General features: G+C 40.4%; 1 protein-coding gene across 1 annotated transcript in view; it reads left to right on the top strand.

Moving 5' to 3' along the window:
• CNTLN (centlein) overlaps positions 1-19,504 on the top strand; it is a 319,293-nt gene that overhangs the window by 226,594 nt on the left and 73,195 nt on the right. The window contains exons 16-18 of the mRNA XM_074994934.1: positions 512-686; positions 4,152-4,245; positions 4,937-5,157. Of these exons, the coding sequence (XP_074851035.1) occupies positions 512-686; positions 4,152-4,245; positions 4,937-5,157 (490 nt within the window). The remainder of the gene's footprint in view (positions 1-511; positions 687-4,151; positions 4,246-4,936; positions 5,158-19,504) is intronic.

Here is a 19,504-nt window from a genome sequence, read left to right on the forward strand (position 1 = left end):
TGTTTAAAGTTTGTTTTGGGTTTTTTTTGTACACGAAGTTCAATAACAATTCATTTTAAGAGGAAGTACAATACCTCTTTGGAACCAGGTCACAGGACTTATATTATATTATACAGTAGAACACCTTTTTGACCATCAGCTTCCGTGTCTAGAGCAAAAATCAGTTGTCACTAGTATTCTGTAGCTTCTTGTAAAGTATAATTCCCATAGACTACAGGTGGAGCTGTTCAAGTAGAATTCAGTAAAAATTGAAATGAGTGGAATTTAAGATTTCTTTTCATTTGTAAATTTCTTGTCAAAAATGTGATGTTTGCATTTCTTAAATGGCAGGCTAATATTTTCCAAATTACATACTATTCACCAAATCATTTTAAAATGCTTATGATAGTTCATATTTGTAGTGTGGGTGACTATGCAAATGGTATATTTTGTGATTCCTGTTAGATATTTCAACTTTTTAACAAGGACATTGATTTCTCCACCCTCCCGCCCCCCAAATATGCTGTTTTAGTGACTCTGAAACACCAACTTCTGAAAGCTTGGGATCAATCATTATGAAAACAGGTAAACATGTTGACTCCCTGGTAGACACAAATGAGCAGCAGGAAAAATACCAAGTACAAAATAATCAGATGGTCTATAACACTGGACATTTAGAAGACAAGAGCCAATTATATCGCCAAAAGGTACAGTATAATTTGTGCATATTAAAATTTATCCTAAGATTTTCAAAGAAGGAAATTTTAGTAAATATTTTTATAGATTACAATACTTCAGTGCTCCTCATACTGAACTAATCACTCCAGTGGAGCCATTACCAAGAATTTTACAGATTCCATTTAATTCAATATGTACACACAATTAGATCTTGGAGAAATACTTAGTGTGAGATGTGTAGTTCTTTAATGGAAGCTGAATATATAGCCAATAATCTTGAATCTTGAGTATATGTACGTGAATAATTTCTTAGGATGAGAATTGCCTACAAGATGTACTCATATTCAGACAAAACCATGATTTATCAATAACATATGGGCTAGCAAACATTTTATCTCAATCAGTTTCAGTTCATGAATGCTCACTCAGTATTTTCAAATAATTTTGATTCTTTGTTTGTGATCTTGTAGTAGAGGGTGTTACAGCTATTTCATTTCATGTTTGTCCGTGGACATTAACTTTCATGTAAGTTCTGAGTGGTACCAATAGTCACTCTAACAGTGACTTAAACTGATGAGAGTCTAGCAAGTTTTTGGCCATGTCTACACTAGCCCAGATCTTCGAAATGGCCATGCAAATGGCCATTTCGAAGATTACTAATGACTCGCTGAAATACATATTCATCTCCTCATTAGCATGCCGCCAGCCGCGGCACTTCGAAATTGCCACGGTTCGCCCAGATAGGACTCCTTTTCAAAAGGATCCCCAGAACTTCGATATCCTTTTATTCCTATCAGCATATTTGGAAGATTTGGGCTAGTGTAGACATAGCCTTTGTGTTTCACATACTGTTAGTGATAGGTGCTTGGCCCTGTAGATTTGCCATCATCCTGATACCTTTGAATTTACACATACTGTTTTGCAGGAGCAAACACTGAGCAAACAGTATTCCACAGGTATCCAGGAGCCTGTTTCTACCAAGTATTGTCTCATAGGCGGGTGTCTCACATGATATTTGATCTGCTTTGAAGATTGATGCACAATGTCTGAGCAGTACACTTTAAAACATTCAGAAGTATTGATTTTGGTATTGTGAAAGCAAAACCTACATATGTGGATTTTAGACCACTTGGCCGCATTTAGCAATTGAACTATGCTTTTTATCATTATAGCTGCATTTTGACTTCAGCTGGTTTTTGTCTGACCTATTTAATTTGAAGAAACAATGCAATAAACACGTAAAAGAAAATGAAAAACTAAACCACCAGGGGTTGCATTTACAGTATTAATTTTGTCATGAAAAATAAAAGGAAATAACTGTATCTTTCTGTTTGCCACAAGTTGAATAACAAGGGAGAGGGATAGTTCAGTGATTTGAGCTTTGGCCTGCTAAACCTTGTTGTGAGTTCAATCTTTAGGAGGCCATTTAGGGGTCTGGGGCAAATAAATTAAAAAAAAATCTGTCAGGGAGGGTGCCAGGACCTGCCAAGGTCGATGACCTCCCAGGGTCCCTTCCAGCTTCATGAGATGTGAATGAGCTTTTCTTGCATTGTAGATCTTGGTGCAAAATTAAGAAATACCATTGTAAAACATTCAGCATAATCAACAGTACTTGACTTGCAGATAAGTGACTGAATTTTCAAAAGTGTCTTCTTATGCATCTAATTCCTATCAAAATCAGTTGGCATTAGGAGCCTGTGCACTTTTGAAAATACCAATAGCTATGTTGCTCTTTAGGTACTTAAATATTGTAAACATCTGTCTGTGTCTTTGTGGAATTAAATTATAAATTCCATACCTCTTAGAGCTGACAAACTAAGAGACATTACCATGTCTGCCACCTCCCCTTTCGCTATCACCATATCAATGATATTTATCTGAGCAGAGCAGAAACCATAATTTCTGTTCCTTGAAAAAGTTCACTTTTCCAAATTAGAAGAAAAAATTGGAAATGCAAAATTTTCCATTGAACGTGTCTTTCAACATTCAATTTCAGAAGAAACAAAACAGATTTTTTTTTTCAGATTTCCAGTGTAAATGGGCCCTTTTGTCTTTAGGAAGAATAACTATTGTTTAATTTAAGGTTACCTAAGAAGCTAATGGAAGAACTTAAATGGATTTGTGTTGTCTGTGGTAGTGGACAAATACATCCAAAAGTTCACAGTGCAAATCATGCAATTATTTCAAATCTCTTCCCATAGACTAAATGTAAAATGGGGAAAGGGTTTACCTAGCACAGTAAAGTACTTCAAGACAAATATGAAAAAATACTTCATAAGAACAAACTCTTGTTGTTAGCCAGATACTTTTAGATGGGACTACTAAGGTACCAAGAGGTTTAGTTAATTTAGTTGGAAAGCTATTACTTAGCAGGTTATGTATTTTCTCTTGAACTGAGAATGCCAGATTTTAGTCATCAGTCTAACAATTAATTTTCTATGACTTTTTAGCATCTTTCCCAAAATTTGGCCTAAAAAGAATTTCTGCACATGCATTCATGGCTGTCTTAAGATACCAAAGAATGTGTACATCTTGGAAGGGGGGCATTTTAAATTCTTTAGTTTAGCTTGTTAGACTGGGCATCATTGTTCACTCTATTAAATCTGGTGATTTACATTTTGGTTATTTACAATTTAAGAAGTCTATAGTCCTTTACCTACACAAAAGAAGTACTGCAAGTATTTGAAAATAAAAAACAGAGAATTCTGAAAACAAATTTTGTTTCAGATTAAGGACTCAGAAGCAAGGAAATTAATAACTCATTTTTTGACTGAATCGCATTTTACCCACTTCTGTACATGTATTACATTCCTAATGCATATGGCAAACAGCACTGGTCATCTTGTGTCAACTGAACATTGAACAGGTTATTAGCATATTTAAATTAGAGCAGTAATTATCATCTTATATTGAAATGTTCTAATATTTAAAGTGCATGCACCAGATCTAGGTGCAGTCAAACACAGGAGTTGGGGATTGAACATAGGTGTTGCATGCTATTTCAGGCCGATTGTCTACTTTGAATTTATGCAAAAGTGTATGCAAGCATTTGAATCTTTGAGCCATTATCATGTTATATAAATGTCATGAAAAGTCAGATAGGTCTTGAACCATTAGATTTTCTTTCCTCTCAATGATGATCAGTGTATTTTTTTTTTATTTAAAATGATACATCTCCCATAGAATCATCCTGTGGTATTACTTGCTTCTGTCATAGTTGGGATCCTATGAGAATTTTTTTAGTAGAACAGCTGTCTTCTTCACAGATCTAATATTTTTTTCCTACTCCCCTTGAAAAGGAAATAAATCAGTACCTTTCACTACAATTGTATTTCGCTGCACTTCTGCATGGTTTTATTGACTGGAATTTTGCTTATTCAAGATGGGGATTTCTGACATTTATTTCCATACAAATCAGTAAACTCTGGACTATTATCAGTAGACATGTCCAAGTAGAATGCTGCTTAATCTTTGTCTTGCTGTTCTCTATTTAGGGACACACAGAGAACAAGGACATTGAAAAATCACATTCCCAGCGGAGAAAGATCCGTCCTCACATAACAGCTGACCCATCAGTTATGAACAAAGGTAGGAATTTTAGATACATTTGGGGACAGGTCATGAAGGAAAGAAGAAGATGGTCAAATGGTGTCAGCACCTGCCTAATATTTTCATTCGGGCACTGTTACTGTGCATATCCAGTCATATACTATCTTTGCTTGTTGAAATGTGGTATATATACATATTTGAAAATTTGGCCCTTTATTTTAATAAAATTCTGTTCTGAGGAGTGATTACGTAAAATGATATCTTCTCGTTTGGCTTACCTAATGTCTGTTTACTTCTGTAATCTACTGATTTTACTGACTAATCTAAATTTTCACTGCTTTCTAGTAGTTTTAGTCAGTAAGAGTCAATACAGCTGTGAGCCGATTCTCATCTGGCTTGGACCTTTAAAAGATCTGTTAATGAAGCACTGATTGTAGAATCTTTATTGTTGGTAATGCATCAATGAAAATTTGGAAACAGGTTTGACTTCCAAATCCTGGAGTGAGTTTGCAGAGTTGGCAGTTAGAAAAAAAACAGCCTTTTTTTATATGTAACTTGAAACAGCTTGATCTGGAAGTCATTGAGAGGCCATAAACATGGAACTCTACAAACTGCTTTTGGCATCATTTTTCAGATAGAACCACAGTTTGGAAGGCTAATGAGAACCTAAAAGTAATGTAATAATTATGCCATGACCTTCCAGTTTGCTGACCTGCCACTTTATGTTTAGTACGCAGAGAGAAAAGGAAAAATATTGTGGTCCAGAAACCAGGCTGCCCTCTTTTATTGCGGGAAAGAATTAAGTCCCTGCAGCAACAGATAGCTGTTCTGCAGAATGCAAAAAGAACAGCAGTATCTTCTGTCAAAGAACTCAAGGAAGCCAATGAAAAACTAACATCTCAACTTCATCTGTCTGATCAAAAACTTCAGGCCAGCAGACGGACAATACAGGTAAAGACAACTCTGTGGTAAAATGCAACAGAAAAGTCACATTACCAAAGTCTAGAAGCTAAATTCACCCCGGCCATGTCTACACTAGCCAAAAACTTTGAAATGGCCATGCAAATGGCCATTTTGAAGTTTACTAATGAAGCGCTGAAATACACATTCAGTGCCTCATTAGCATGCGGGCAGCTGCAGCACTTCGAAATTGACGCGGCTCATCCAGACTGGGCTGCTTTTTGAAAGGACCCCGGCTACTTCGAAGTCCCTTTATTCCTATAATAGGAATATAATATCATTCCTATATAGGAATAAGGGGACTTCGAAGTAGCCGGGGTCCTTTCGAAAAGTAGCCCAGTCTGGCCGAGCCATGTCAATTTCGAAGTGCCGCAGCCGCCCGCATGCTAATGAGGCTCTGAGTATGTGTTTCAGCGCTTCATTAATAAACTTCGAAATGGCCATTTTCATGGCCATTTCAAAGTTTTTGGCTAGTGTAGACATAGCCCCCTTGTATAATTTCATCAAATTATGTCAGAATTGAATTTGTGCTCCCATCTTGTGGTCAATATTTTGATAGAGCATGTTTGCTAAACACAGTACAACTGAGCATGTTTCATTCAAGTGTTTTGAATGTTACTATGTATAGCCAGTGATTAAAATAGATGGCTTAATTCACTATTGCATCAGCATGATCACTCATGGCTGTGAAAAAGCAATTGACACTTACATACTCACATATTGCCTGGGTTCTATGTGGGAAGGCAGTTTTGATTGGACTTTGGGGTTCAGTTGAGCCTTAACTCTGAGGAAGCTTCTCTGAGGAGCAGAGTTCCCTCAAATTTTTGCCATCTATGGGTGGAATAAGTTTTGTTACATGCACCTAGGCATGTCTGGAGGTGCACCACCAGTAGAATCGCATGTTACTGGCTGTGGGTGGTTGTGGGCAAGTGCTCAGCTTACAGGGAACACTGCTGAGGAGGTAAGATAGCTTGGCCACACCTATTCCTGTACAAAACACAAGTGGGTTTTAAGGTATCTGAATATCTTCAGATTCCAAAGCAGAGTGGAGCAACATGTGCTGTTTAAGTCCTTTTCGGATAGTGTCTAGAATCAGCCCACATCTTTTTAATCCTTGATTTCTCTGAGGTGGGGCAGTTAACGAGCAAGTTTTATGAAACTGAGGACTAGCAAACTGAGAGATAATCCCCCACTCCCAAATGCCATCTTCTCCCCCTTTCTTTAGCCTTCTCTCCACTTCGCCTATTACTTTCTGTTTTCTCTCATTCTCATTTTTATATATATTTGTGTTAATTTATATGAAAACTCCTCAGTTGGAACCCCTTCCAGCTCATGCAGTAGTGACTGGCCTGTCTTTTTATAGAGCTGATTCAACATTTCTGTACTAATTGTCTCCTGTTGGTCATGCAAAAATTCCTGGCTCCAAAATAACAGTGCTACAACAGATGCACATGCTGGAAGGAGGCAAGCATTAAAAAAGAGATCAAATTTCTCCTTTCTCCCCTCTTCCCAAGTCTTATATTATTCACAAAGAAGACAAAAACTGAATCAAGACCAGTCCTTTTTTCTGGGAGGGGAGAGCTACTGGGAAATCTCATTTCTGTTATACCTTTTGCATAACTGTGTAAGCATTATGAAATGTATGTTTGAAATGTTCAAATGCAGATGGTCGAAAGGCATATCTAATGACTAGTGGAGCACTCCCTACCTCATAAGCAGTATCATCATGCAGAGGTTCATGGACTGTATTATTTTCACGGGGAGTAACATAACGTAGATCAGATAATACAGATCCAGATTTTGTATCTGCAAGAAAGCAAACTGGGAGAAACAAATAAAAGGACGTCCATGCTCTGGTGTCAGGACACTGGGGGAAAAAGCCATTATTGCCATAATCATAAGTTATACCGGCCCACCAGATCTACTATATTTAGTCTTAAGAGCAACTTTCCATGTAACTGATGATTATTCTAAGTGCTCTAAAATCCTCACATGTAGCTGGATTGTCAAAATCTGGGATATGTGTTAGAATTAGTGACCCAAATTCGGGGTCATTTGAACAAGAGGTTCCTAGGAAAGCTCTCACCTAAAAAACAGCTTTTTCTTCAAGTTCACAAATATGATTAGCTTTTGGGGCATGCCTAGGTTATGTTTACACAACAGTGTAAACCTGGGCTCAGAGTCAGGTTCAAACCTAACCTGTCTTCCACATACAAAATCCCACTTACCCAACCTTCCAGAATTCTGCAGAGGTGCAGGATCAAAGCCCAAGTCAAACTTTAACCTAGGGTTTGAGCCACATTGCTTTGCAGCCCCTCTTGACTTGGGTCCTGGGAGATGTCCCAAATGTATCCCACAAGCCCATGGCCTCTCTATACCAAGAACCTTGAATCTACTTTGTTGAAAATAGAAGCAATCACTTTTGGTGTACTTTACTAGCTGAGAGAGTCGACATTAACCCTACTTACCCCTGAGCTGTTAACACACAAACACAGAGCCATCTGTGCTTACAATGAGACTGAACCAAATAAGCATGAGCTTTGTGGACTAGTCCAGTCATCTGAAGAGGTGGGTCTTACCCATGAAAGCTAATGACCTAAAAACGTTGTTAGTCTTTAAGGTGCTAAAGGACTACTCGATAGTTCTCATAGTTCTTAGTTGAAAGTCTGTGGGAATCTTTCCAACTCCTCCTTGGCCCAGACCATGCCTTGATCCCAGGGTTCAAGCCTTTTAGTAAGTGCTTGAAGCCTGTGCCACATGGTGACCCTTACAGCTCCTGCTTGGAGTTGGAGAGGGTGAACAATCAGAAAAGTGCAGGGGCTTTAGGCTTTGTGTGAAGAAGGGTGGGGCACACATTTAAAGATCCTCTTTGAGGCACCGCTTCAACTGCAACTAACACTGGAGCCAGTACCAGCAGCCTCCAGGTGTAGCACGCTGGCCATGGTGCGGGACCCCTTGACACCATGTTAGGACCGTGCCAGGCAACATCAGCCTTCCCTGGCCCCGAGACTCACTGCTTAGATGTGGTACTGTTTCCAGTTTCTGGTGCTGCACAAGATGAGGAGGATGGAGAGGGACCTTTCTCCATCCTGTGACAATGCAGGAGTGTCCCCCCAAACAGGACACTCTTAAGCCTGCTGCACATATGGTGCCCTAGTTGTAGTTTCCCTGCTCTTGTAAGGGATGGCAACCTGACTCCCGGCTACCACTCCTGTCAGGAGTGGGAAACTACTGCTGTTGGGGCGGCAAGAGCCAGGCTGCCACCCCTGACAGGAATGGTTTCCTGCTCCTGTCAGGGGCGGCAGTCACATTAACCCAAGACACATGCAACTTGGTTATGCCTATCTTATGGGTTTACTGTTCTTTCACTTCCCTGTCTTTAATCATCCCTCTCATCTAAATGCTACACTACCCATGGCAAGAAGACTTTCCTTTCATCATGCTTACTGAGGCCAGCGAGAGGCCCACCCCTTCTTCCCTCAAATTACACAGCCTCATATGATCACATATGACAATCACAGCTCTTCTAGATATTGTAGCTAATTCCTCCAGAATTAGTACAGCTAACCTGACACAATGAACACAGCTGGAATGCACGCAGATATTTGCTAGCATGTCTTGCTAGTTGCAGGTGGTCAGAGTTAAGGTTTGTGTGGGCATGTGCCTTAACTCGTACCTTGTTTGTGCCTTTGTCCAGATTTTGGAAGGGCACAGTATGCCACCAAGCAACCTTAACTCTGTGTTAACATAGTTTAGGTTTTTTTGGTTGGTTGGTTTTGTCAGCTCATATTACCCTAATGAAACACTTTGGCCATGTCTACACTTGGGCACAACATTGAAATGGCCATGCGAAGGGCCAAATCGGAGAATACTGATGAGGTGCTGAAATGAATACTCAGTGCATCATTAGCATGCAGCCGGCCATGGCACTTCGAAAGTGGTCCTATCAGCTGATAGGAATAAGGGGATTTCAATGTTTGCAGGGTCCTTTTGAAAAGGACCCCTGTGTAGATGAGCTGCGTGCGAGCGAAAAGTGGCACATTTGAAGTGCTGTGGCTGGTGGCATGCAAATGAGGTGCTGAATATTCATTTCAGCACCTCATTAGTATTCTCTGATTTGGCCATTAGCATCGCCATTTCAATGTTTTGCCAAAGTGCAGACATAGCCTTTGTTCCACTGGCCCAGAGTGGCAAAACCCTTGTCTCCCATCAAAAGTAATTTTCACCATGCTAATTTATTTGGAAAACAGAGAGAAAACCCGTTATTCACTGGACCTCTTAAAAGATGGTGCACTCTGAGCAAAAACATAAATGGTATTGCAGGTGTGCAAGGAAAAATCCTATTAGACATGGACATTTTTTTCCTTCTCAGCAACCAGTTCAGATTTCCTTTCTCACACCTAATTACCCTTGAGGTGCCATACTAGTACAACCAAGTGAGAAATCCACATTTTAAGCAGAGACTTGGGCTACCTGCCATGTGAAAGTTAAGGAGGTAAAGAACCTCTGCTGTCACTGCAGGGTACATATATGTTTCAGAGAGAGTACGTGGTTCAGACAGATCAGATGACTAGTAAAACATATTTTTGTGCTATGTAGAAAAGTTATCTAGAAGCCTGTCCAAGATATTGCAAAGGTAACAGAACATGTTTTAAATGCTGTCATCCTTTTACTATGCCATGGCTAACAGAAGTGTTATGTTTTCATTTATTTATCCAAATACGTTTGTTATCGTGGACGCTGACATTTTATCTTGACGGTAGAAAGGGGAAAAATAACTAAAACACAAGGAAATAACCCATAAAAATGAAAAACTTGAGTATGGTGTATAGTGTTACAGAAACTATGATTCTGTTAAATAACATCAGATTGCTACTTGCTGTATTTATAGCTGTCTGCATAGTCATAATGGGCTAGATTGACACTACTGGATTAAACTAAATGTTGTTTCCTAGCATTCATAAACATTAGTATTACTTACTTGGATAAGATAGACTTTTTTGCCAGAAATTAACTAAATAAAGAAATTCAATAATAGATATGGGCCGATATTCTCAAAATCCCAAAGAAATCTAGTGATATGTGAAGATAGATTTAAGATGTAATATCTAAAGATAGATTTAAGATGTAAAAATGTTCTAGATGTTCATTCTGAGACCAATTTTATTACTCATCCAACCTGAGGACTGTCTGGCATCTGATGATCTCCAGAATGTAGCTAATCTATCATTAGGAATACTGGATTTTAAATTAGCTTATTCTGTTTAGCTGTGTAAACTCAGTGTAGCGATTCAGAGTTCATATTATATTCTTTTTTCAAGCAAAAGCAGATCTCAGCATATTTTTGAAAAAATGACTGCAGGGTAACTGCACATGGGCGACTCAAAGTTTGCATTCTTGAGGACTCCTATAAATACTGAATCAAGACCTTCTGTTCACAAGTATAGTAGTTAAGCCTTGCAATCATTGTGTAGAAATCACAGCTGGAGTTATTGCTTAATGTGGAAGTGATGGTATCTGATCTTTCCTGAGTTCCTTAGAAAAAAATCATGAAAGAATTACTGGCAAAATTCAGGGAAATTCTTTTGAAGAAGCTTGTTTTCTTCCTGCACCCCGTGTGTGTAATGGCAGTATTGAAATTTCTATCACCAGATGTCTGCTCATATTAAAAGATTTTCTGTTACATATAAAGGAGTATAATTACAATTAGAGCTGTGCAAAATATACTATTTTCACAGCAAACGCTCAGACAAAAAGTATGCGGGATACAAAGTAAAACAATTTTATTGAAATTTGAGTCAGTAATGCTTACTTATTAGTGTTGTGACCCAACTCATATCGGATCATGCTCAAATGCACCCCAGAATCCTTTGTGCCTGTTCCCATATTGTTTTACAAGTGGTACCACAGGAATAGTTGCAGTACTTTATGACTTGCCTTTAGCATCTGAATACTAAAAGTGGCTGAACAAATCTGTTTCAGCAGAAGACTAGGAATTGGGAGAATGGGAACAAGCTTGCAACCCACCAGGCAAATACTGGTAATGCCTTTGGGGAGCACAACACAAAGGTTGAAAAGCAGTTCTTCAAGCATATTCTTCCAGATGTGTAACTGCTTTATTTTGTCTTCTGTTTTTTTATTTTTTAAAAAGCTGCTGCATTGTATAACCATAATTCAACCTACAGATTTCCTGTGGTAGCAGTTTAGAAAAAATCTTCGGGCTCTTCTTGAGCAGTTCTTCGTTCTTTGTAGTTTTTAAGCATAGCTTCCTTTGCCTAGCTCCTACTGTGTCTTTGTTTGATTCTTGTTACCTTTCTCAAGGCTTTGTTGATTTGGTGAAACTTGTTAACCTTAGGAAGGAGGAAGCGTAAGAGAGGGTAAAGAAAGGAGGCTCACTTTAAAAAGAGCTCTTTTGTTAGTGGCTTTACTTACATAGTTGCTTATTTTTGTTTGTATGCTCTACTATAGCAAAGTGGCTCAAAGTTCCACATGAAAATTCACTAACACAGCTCTTTTCTTTACTCGCCTTATTGTGCCTAAGTTACAATATGTACGCTGTGTATAACATCACCACCTTTTGCAGATTCCTTAAATATCCCTTTACAATGGTGTTAAATAAATGGCCACATTTAGACACCATATAAACAGCTGCCATAAACTCCAATGAAGTATCGCTTACCCCAGGTCTGAATTTGTCCCTAGTTTTGATATTGGATTTTCAGCCTTACCACCCTTTTTCTTGCTTTCAGAGTTTACTTCGGACCCTTACATTATAATTTTTGAGGTTTGTTTGTGTGCTTTTCTTAAGCTCACGTTTTGAAAATCAAAACAGTAATAATTTTCAAATGAATAGTAGGTTTTCTGAATTAAGTAAAAACTTTTAAACTCAGGTGAATTTGGAGCATTCTATAAATATTGTCCAGATTAATATAAGCTGTGTATTTTAGGACCTAGTCAGGTAGTTCTTCTAAACCCTATGTGTGCACTTCCTGCTATTAGCTCTTTGACTCTATTACCGTAAAGCCTCATTCTGAACCATTAAGAAATGTTGTTTCATAAGTCCATAAAATAAAACTTGACATTTTCAATTACAGAAGATTTCTGCACATGTGCAATATCCAATGCACTATGTAAATGAAATGGTTTTATTTATTTCCCAGAGTAACAAAAGCTTATGGAACTATAAGTTACAAAGTTACATTAAAAAACCTGAATCGGAATGATAAAAATGCAGTAAAATCATTTTAAACCTGTAATTTTCTTTAAAAACTATTAGCCCACAGATTTTGCAGCTGAGAAACACCTCTAGTAGCAATAGTTTGTATAGGAATAAGGACAGTCACAGGTCTTTAACTACAGTGGCGAGAATGGCAGCTGCTGTAATGAAGTGGCTCATGATGGATGGGAGGAGGAACTGCCATAGACCATTGTCACAGATGCAGAGCTAGCTATGCATCTGTCTCCTTATCTGTTTGTCCCGACCCATGTTGGGTCTGGGGCCTCTTACTCTTTTGTGTCTCAGTGGAACCTTTGATTGTTCCACTCTTAATATTGTACCTGGGTCCTGCTTTCTGTGTATACCAAACAATTATTACACTGCAGATCCAATTGGGTTTCAGGCACCAAATATTGTTTCCCTTTGAGGACCAGAGACTTATGATATTGACCAGCAGCTCTCTTTAAAAAGTTTATTTAGTGACTCTAGCAAAACATAAGAGGAAAGGGATTTATTATACCATGGACAGTCTATATGAATATTTACTCTCATCTAAGTTTTTGCTTCACTATAGGCTAAAGTACTTATTTTTCTCTTTGAGAAATTGCTCACATCCATTCAGCATAGTCGTGTGTGCTCACCACATGCACCAGTTCCGGAAGATGTTTTCCTCAGCAGTACTTACAGAGGTACTGGCCTAGGTGCACCCTGGAGTGGTGCATGTATGCCACAATATATAGGTCACCTCTAGTTGCCCCCTGGAGTGGGATGCACATGCCGCAGTATATAGGGCACCTTTCACCCACTCCCTCCTCTGTTCCTTCTTGCCACCAGTGACAGTGCTTGGAACTGCATGCTCAGCTTCTGTGTGCTCAGCTTAGGGTTTAGTCTTACCGCAGTGCCCCCTCATGTTTTCACTTGTAAATAGTTGTTTGTTCTGTTAAGTATCTGTAAATAGTTGTAGATAGCTGTAGATTAGTGCTGTTTGTCCCCCTCCCCCACTTCCCTTGTTTGGGACTTATCCCAGAGATGGGGATGGAAGCTTCAGAACCTGTGTGTCGTGTCTTATGCCTATGCCCTTGAGTGATCCTCGTGCCAATTGCCTTCAGTGTTTGGGAGAAGGTCACGTTTCAGAAAAGTGCAAGATCTGGAGGTCCTTTCTTGCCAGGACAACTGAAGACAATGTGATCTGCTTAAAGGCCCTGCTTATGGAGTCTGCACTTGCACCACAAGACCAGGGTTGGACTCAGTGTGGAGCATGAGTGCTTCCGTGTGGCTTGCCCCCTGGTACTGTTGGCTCAGCACTCTATGTCGTTGGCACCCAGACCAGGGAGGGAAATGTTGCTGGCTCCCACTTAAGAAAGAGACAAGAAGGTGCACTGTGCACCAGAGCAGACTCCAGCTTTGATGGAGCAACATAGTCCCACATGATACCCAGCACCTTCTCCAATAGTCCGCACCCCATCCATGTTCGAGGCCTTCCAAGCAGTGCAGGACATGATGGGCATATATTGGTGCCATCAACGCTGGCACTGACAGGCCCTAGCATAGAGGGAAGCTGCCATTTGCCCCTCGGTCACCAAGCACCTGTCGGACAGAGAGGAGAGCCACGCATAGCCCTGCACAGTCTGTGTGAGAGAGAGAGACTGGGGCAGGATGCTGCGTTTCAGGTATTGTTGAAAGTGGAGCATAGACCTGTGGAGGCATGCACCTTCTCCGGCACCAGTGGCGTGAGGTCTTCGCCGCCGCGCTGTTGTTCAAGGGACAGTTCCCCAGCTATTCACCAGCACCACTGTATTGATGCCAACAAAGCAACTCCTGGAGATTTAGGTTGTCCTTCCAGCACTGGGTGTCTACTTTTCAGTCTTTTTCTCTGCTTGACAGGAGTCAGTCCTGGGCCCAGAGGTGGTCTCCAGGCTGCAGGCATAGATGAGTGAGATAGTCGTTGTCATCATCTGTCAGATCGTTCCCAGTAGTGGAGGTGTCGGAGCACCCAGTCTCTGTTATGGGTGCTCCGTTTGCAGATCACCTGAGCAGAGAATTCTCCTCTCACCACAAGTGGGCTGTGAGCTTTTCTGAGTTTGAGCAACTCCCCAAGTGGACCTATTTGCCACCAGGCAGAACATGAAATGTCATCAGTTTTGCTCCAGGTTGGGGAGGGAGCAGGGCTCCCTAACAGACGTGTTTCTTCTTCTGTGGGTGTGAGACCTCTTCTGTGTGTCTACCCAGTTTCCCCTGATCGTCAAGGTGCCACAGTGGATCTAACAGGACAGTGTATGTGTAATCCTCATCGTATTGATTTAGCACCCTAATGAGCATGGTGGCCCAGCCACCCTGCCCTCTACCCTTGTGCACAGACCTTCTGTCTGCTTCATCCAGACCTTCAGCCTCTCCATTTCACAGCATGGCTGCTTCATGACTCAACCTTGACTAACAAGTGTACTCTGTAGAGGTCCAGTGGGTGCTACTTGAAAGCAGAAAGCCCTCCACTTGGTCTGCTTATGCCACCAAGTGTAAATAGTTTTCCATCTGAGCTTCCCTAAAGGGCTTAAACCCAATGGAGGCCCCACTTCCTTCCATTTTGGACTACCTGTTACATCTCAAGCATGAGGGCTTAGCATTAGCCTGTATTCAAGTACAACTGGTGGCCATTTCCACTTTTTGTCACCCAGTGCAGGACCATTCCATCTTCTCCCGTGAGGTCACAGATTTGTTGAGGACCTAGAGAAGATCTTTCTACAGGTCTTGGCCCTGGTTCTTCGGTGGGATCTCAGTCAGGTCCTCTCCAGGCATCTGGGGCCTCCCTTTGAGCTGTTGGCTTATTGGTCTCTTCCGCTTTTCTTGGCAAAGGTTGCTCTTTAATGGCTATTATGTTGGCCAGACAGATCTCAGAGCTCTGTGCATTTTAAGTATAAGGTTCAGCTTCAGCCTCACCCTGCCTTCTTCCTGAAAGTGGTTTTGGCTTTCCATGTTTATCAGGACATCCTCCTCCTGGTTTTCCACCACAAGCGCCATACGACCAATGAGAAGAGACTCCTGTATGCCCTTGATGTTCATAAGATCTTTCCTTCTATCTAGAGTGGACAAAGCTCTTTTGTAGATCACTGAAACTTTTTGTCATGTATGTGGAGTGAGTTAAGGACCTCCCAGTGTCATCTCAGGATTTCTAGTTAGCTCACCGATTGCATCCACACTTGCTAGTTATCAGGAATTTGGCAGCCTGCTGTTATTAGGGCACATTCCACTAGGGCTCAGGCCTCCTCTGTGGCCTTCCCTGCCCATGTCCCCATCCAGGATATCTGCAAAGCCAGCTACATGGTCATCTGTCCACATGCTGAGGTCCCATTACACCATCACACAGCAGGCAAGGGATGACACAAGCTTTGGGAGGGCTGTATTGAAGCAACATGTTCTTAAATAAACTCCTCTCATCTCCATGGACACTGCTTGCTATCAGCTTTGTTTAATGAACACTAGCAAGCACTCAAATAAGAAAAGACAGTTACCTGTTTCCATAACTCGTTTTTCCAAGATGTGTTGCTCATGTCCATTCAGCTTCCCATCTTCATCCACTTTGTCAGAGTTTCTGACAGGAAGCAACTGAGGAGGGAGGGGGACAGAGGCACCCTATCAAGCATCGCATATGCATTCTACTCCAAGGGGCATCTAGATCAGCTCCCGTACAGATACTGGTGAGGACAAAAGTCTTCCAGCATCAGTGTGTGTAGTAAGCAGATACACCTATATTGTATGGACAGCAGTCACGCATTTCAAAGAACACCAGTTATGGAAACAGGGATTTTTCCAGGAATAAAGGGCTGCTGACAAAGAGGGGTTTTGCTGACAGAACCACATCTACACAGCTTGTTTTTTTTTTGCTGGCAAGGTGATCTCATGGGACTATATGAATTAGCCACATGAATATGCAAATGAGCACCATTTGCATTTTTGAGGGCCCTCATTTCCATCACTCTGCCAGCAGCAGCAGGTCTCCGTGTAGATGTGGCCTGTATGAGTAATAATATTATTTGATAATTTGCTTTGTCACAACAATATTAATGAAGAGAGAAAAAGTGATTTTTTGAAAAAAAATTTTTTTCTAATCAAAATATCGAATTTTCTTTTTTTATCTGCACTACAGGTTCACCTCTATTGCAAAAGTAAACCATAAGGGATAAAAATTTGATAAAGGAGGATATATTGTCTGACCTTTCCAGAGACAGCAAGAATAGTGTGTGACAGGAAGGAACTGACTAATAATTGAACTAAATGATGCACAAGTATGCGACAAGTCTTCACAAGAGCATGGTGTGAATACCATGTTGTTCTATTCAGAGCAAACTGCTTTCATCATATTGTGTGTGGTCTCTAGAGACCATTTCCTACTCATAGAGTTGTCCTTAGATAAACTCAAAGAGCACATAAACCACACTCCCAACTTCTACATTCTAGAGAGAGATGCCTCGTTTCTGAACTATTCTACTATATTCAGACTGTGACTGCATGATTTGTAACAACAAGAAAAATTGTAGCATATGTCAAACAGTTTAAGTTGAATTGTAGACCAGTTACTCTCCAGAATAGTAATCAGGGTAACCAGCAGCCTCATCAGGGTGCTGCTCTGTGCCTCTGGAAGGACAAGGCCTGTGGTGGAAGTGCTACGGTTGCGGGAACCAGTCCTCTGCACCACTCAGACCACAGCATCACCTCCCTCCCCCTCTCCGCCACAGCTTTCACTGGTACCTGTAGTGCACTTCAGAGTGCTCTGGCAGCAATTTAAAGGGCTCAGGTCTCCTGCTGCTGCCGCAGTGGCAACGGTTGGGATTGACGGACCCCAGGGCAGTTGCCTCCTTTGCCCCCACCTACTCTGCCCATCGGCTAGCCTGCTAATAATTCTCAGCCGTGATTTCACATTTTACAAAATCAGCATATTAATGCTGTCTGCATTCAGGGATGTGAATTGTGCAGTCTTGCAAACTTTCAATTTTTTTCACAAATCTTCCCATATTTAATATTCTTGTTGAGTTATTGGAATATGTGATCATTTCAGTTTTCACTTAAAAAGTAAGTTCCTTGCTGAGAAAAAAAAATTGAAAAATGTGACTTGAGCATATCCTAAAGGCTGAAAAGTCAGAGGCAAATAAGAAAGAACCCCGAATGTATTTTACTTTCAAGTCAATCACATTGATGTTTGTGGTCCTGACTGATTTTTCAATGTGTGAGATTGCCAGTACTGAGTGGGACAGATCCTCCTCCAGTGTAAATTGCCATAGCTACACTGGCTTTGATGGAGAATTTAATTAAGGATCAAGCATGTTATCTGTATTTTACAAATGTAGAAACAGAGACAGGAAGTGCTGTAATATTGTGAGACATGAATCCCAGTCTCACAATCCCAATTCTCAATCCAAAACTCCTAACCAGCAGATCATGTTGCCTCCCAGCATTTCCTTCTAGGTAAATCACTTAATTATTTTTCTAACCTGTCCATAATGTTTAAGGGAGAAATCTCTAATGTAATTTTCCCTTCTGTGAGTTACTAGAGGAGGAATTACTCTTGCTATGTCTCAGATTACTGTCTGAGGAGTTGATTCTGAAAATAAAATGAAGAATTGACAGACAGAATGCATGAAAATGACTTCTTATAAAGTGGGTAGCTACTTCAAAAATCTTTGTAAGCCATTTCCTTGGTCTGCAACTTTTGAAATATATAGCACTTTTAAAAGTCTACTTTTGTAATGGAAATACACTGAACAATATCAGAGGGGGTAGCTGTGTTAGTCTGTATCCACAAAAACGACAAGAACTGGATCTTTCCCATGAAAGCTTATGCTCCAATATATCTGTTAGTCTATAAGCTGCCACAGGACTTTTTGTTGTTTTTACTGTAAAATATATTTGTCATGAAACAGTATTTTTATTACAAAATGAAGTGAAAACAAGCTATCTCTTACATTTCTATGGAACAGTAAAGAAAAATTACAGTAAGACATTATTGATGAACAAGTTGAAGTATATTACATGTTGGAAAGAACACCTGTCCTCATCCATGAAAAGTGGACATCCGGCTACTAAAAATTATGCCAGATGGTGGATGTTGCCAGACCAGACTGTGCTGGACTAGAGAGGTTCAGCCTGTATTGGATCATGGTTATGTGAAGATGGATGAGGTTAGAACATTATAATGTGAAGTTAAAAACTGACCATTATGTGGATATCATACAATATATTTATAAGTAGTAGAAGAGTGTAATTTTCTTTTGTTGCAAGGACTCAAACAAGCTCTTAATCTTTTGCATGTAATTCTGAATTCATATACACTAGCCCCAAACTTCGAAATGGCCATGCAAATTTGAAGCGCTGAAATGCATATTCAGCGCCTCATTAGCATGCGGGCGGCAGCGGCGCTTCAAAATTGACGCAGCTCGCCGCCGTGCAGCTCATCCCGACAGGGCTTCTTTCCGAAAGGACCCTGCCTACTTTGAAGTCTCCTTATTCCCATCTGCTCATGGGAATAAGGGGACTTCAAAGGAGGTGGGGTCCTTTTGAAAAGGAGCCCTGTCGGGACGAGCCACACGGGGGCGAGCCGCATCAATTTCAAAGCACCGTGGCCGCCCGCGTGCTAATGAGGTGCTGAATATGCATTTCAGCGCTTCATTAGTAAACTTCGAAATGGCCATTTGCGTGGCCATTTCAAAGTTTGGGGCTAGTGTAGACACAGCCTAAATGTTGTTTAATCATACAATGAACTAAAATATTTGTACATGGGTTATAGGATTATATTAAATCATTCTAAATTTTTGCTCTAAATTTCCTATAGCATGTAATTTATTTTCTGTTCTTAGGGGTTTTTGTTTTGTTTTGTTTTTTGTATCATTTAGCTCATTTTTCCCAGGGACAAGGTCCTGAAGTATTATTATTATAGAAACAATCAGAATCTTTTTCCCAGGGACTAGGTCCTGAAGTATAATTTTTATAGAAACAACCAAAAACTCTTTTTTCTGAATCTGAATCTAAATTCTTCGTGTGCTGTCAGACATCACTTTGTGCACGAATCAGATTCCACCAAGCTAGTCTGTCCTGAGCCACACGTTGCAGATCCTCTATGGTGTTAAGTTTCAT

The sequence above is a fragment of the Carettochelys insculpta genome, chromosome 5, assembly GCF_033958435.1.
Source record: "Carettochelys insculpta isolate YL-2023 chromosome 5, ASM3395843v1, whole genome shotgun sequence".
NCBI classification, from domain to species: Eukaryota; Metazoa; Chordata; order Testudines; family Carettochelyidae; genus Carettochelys; species Carettochelys insculpta.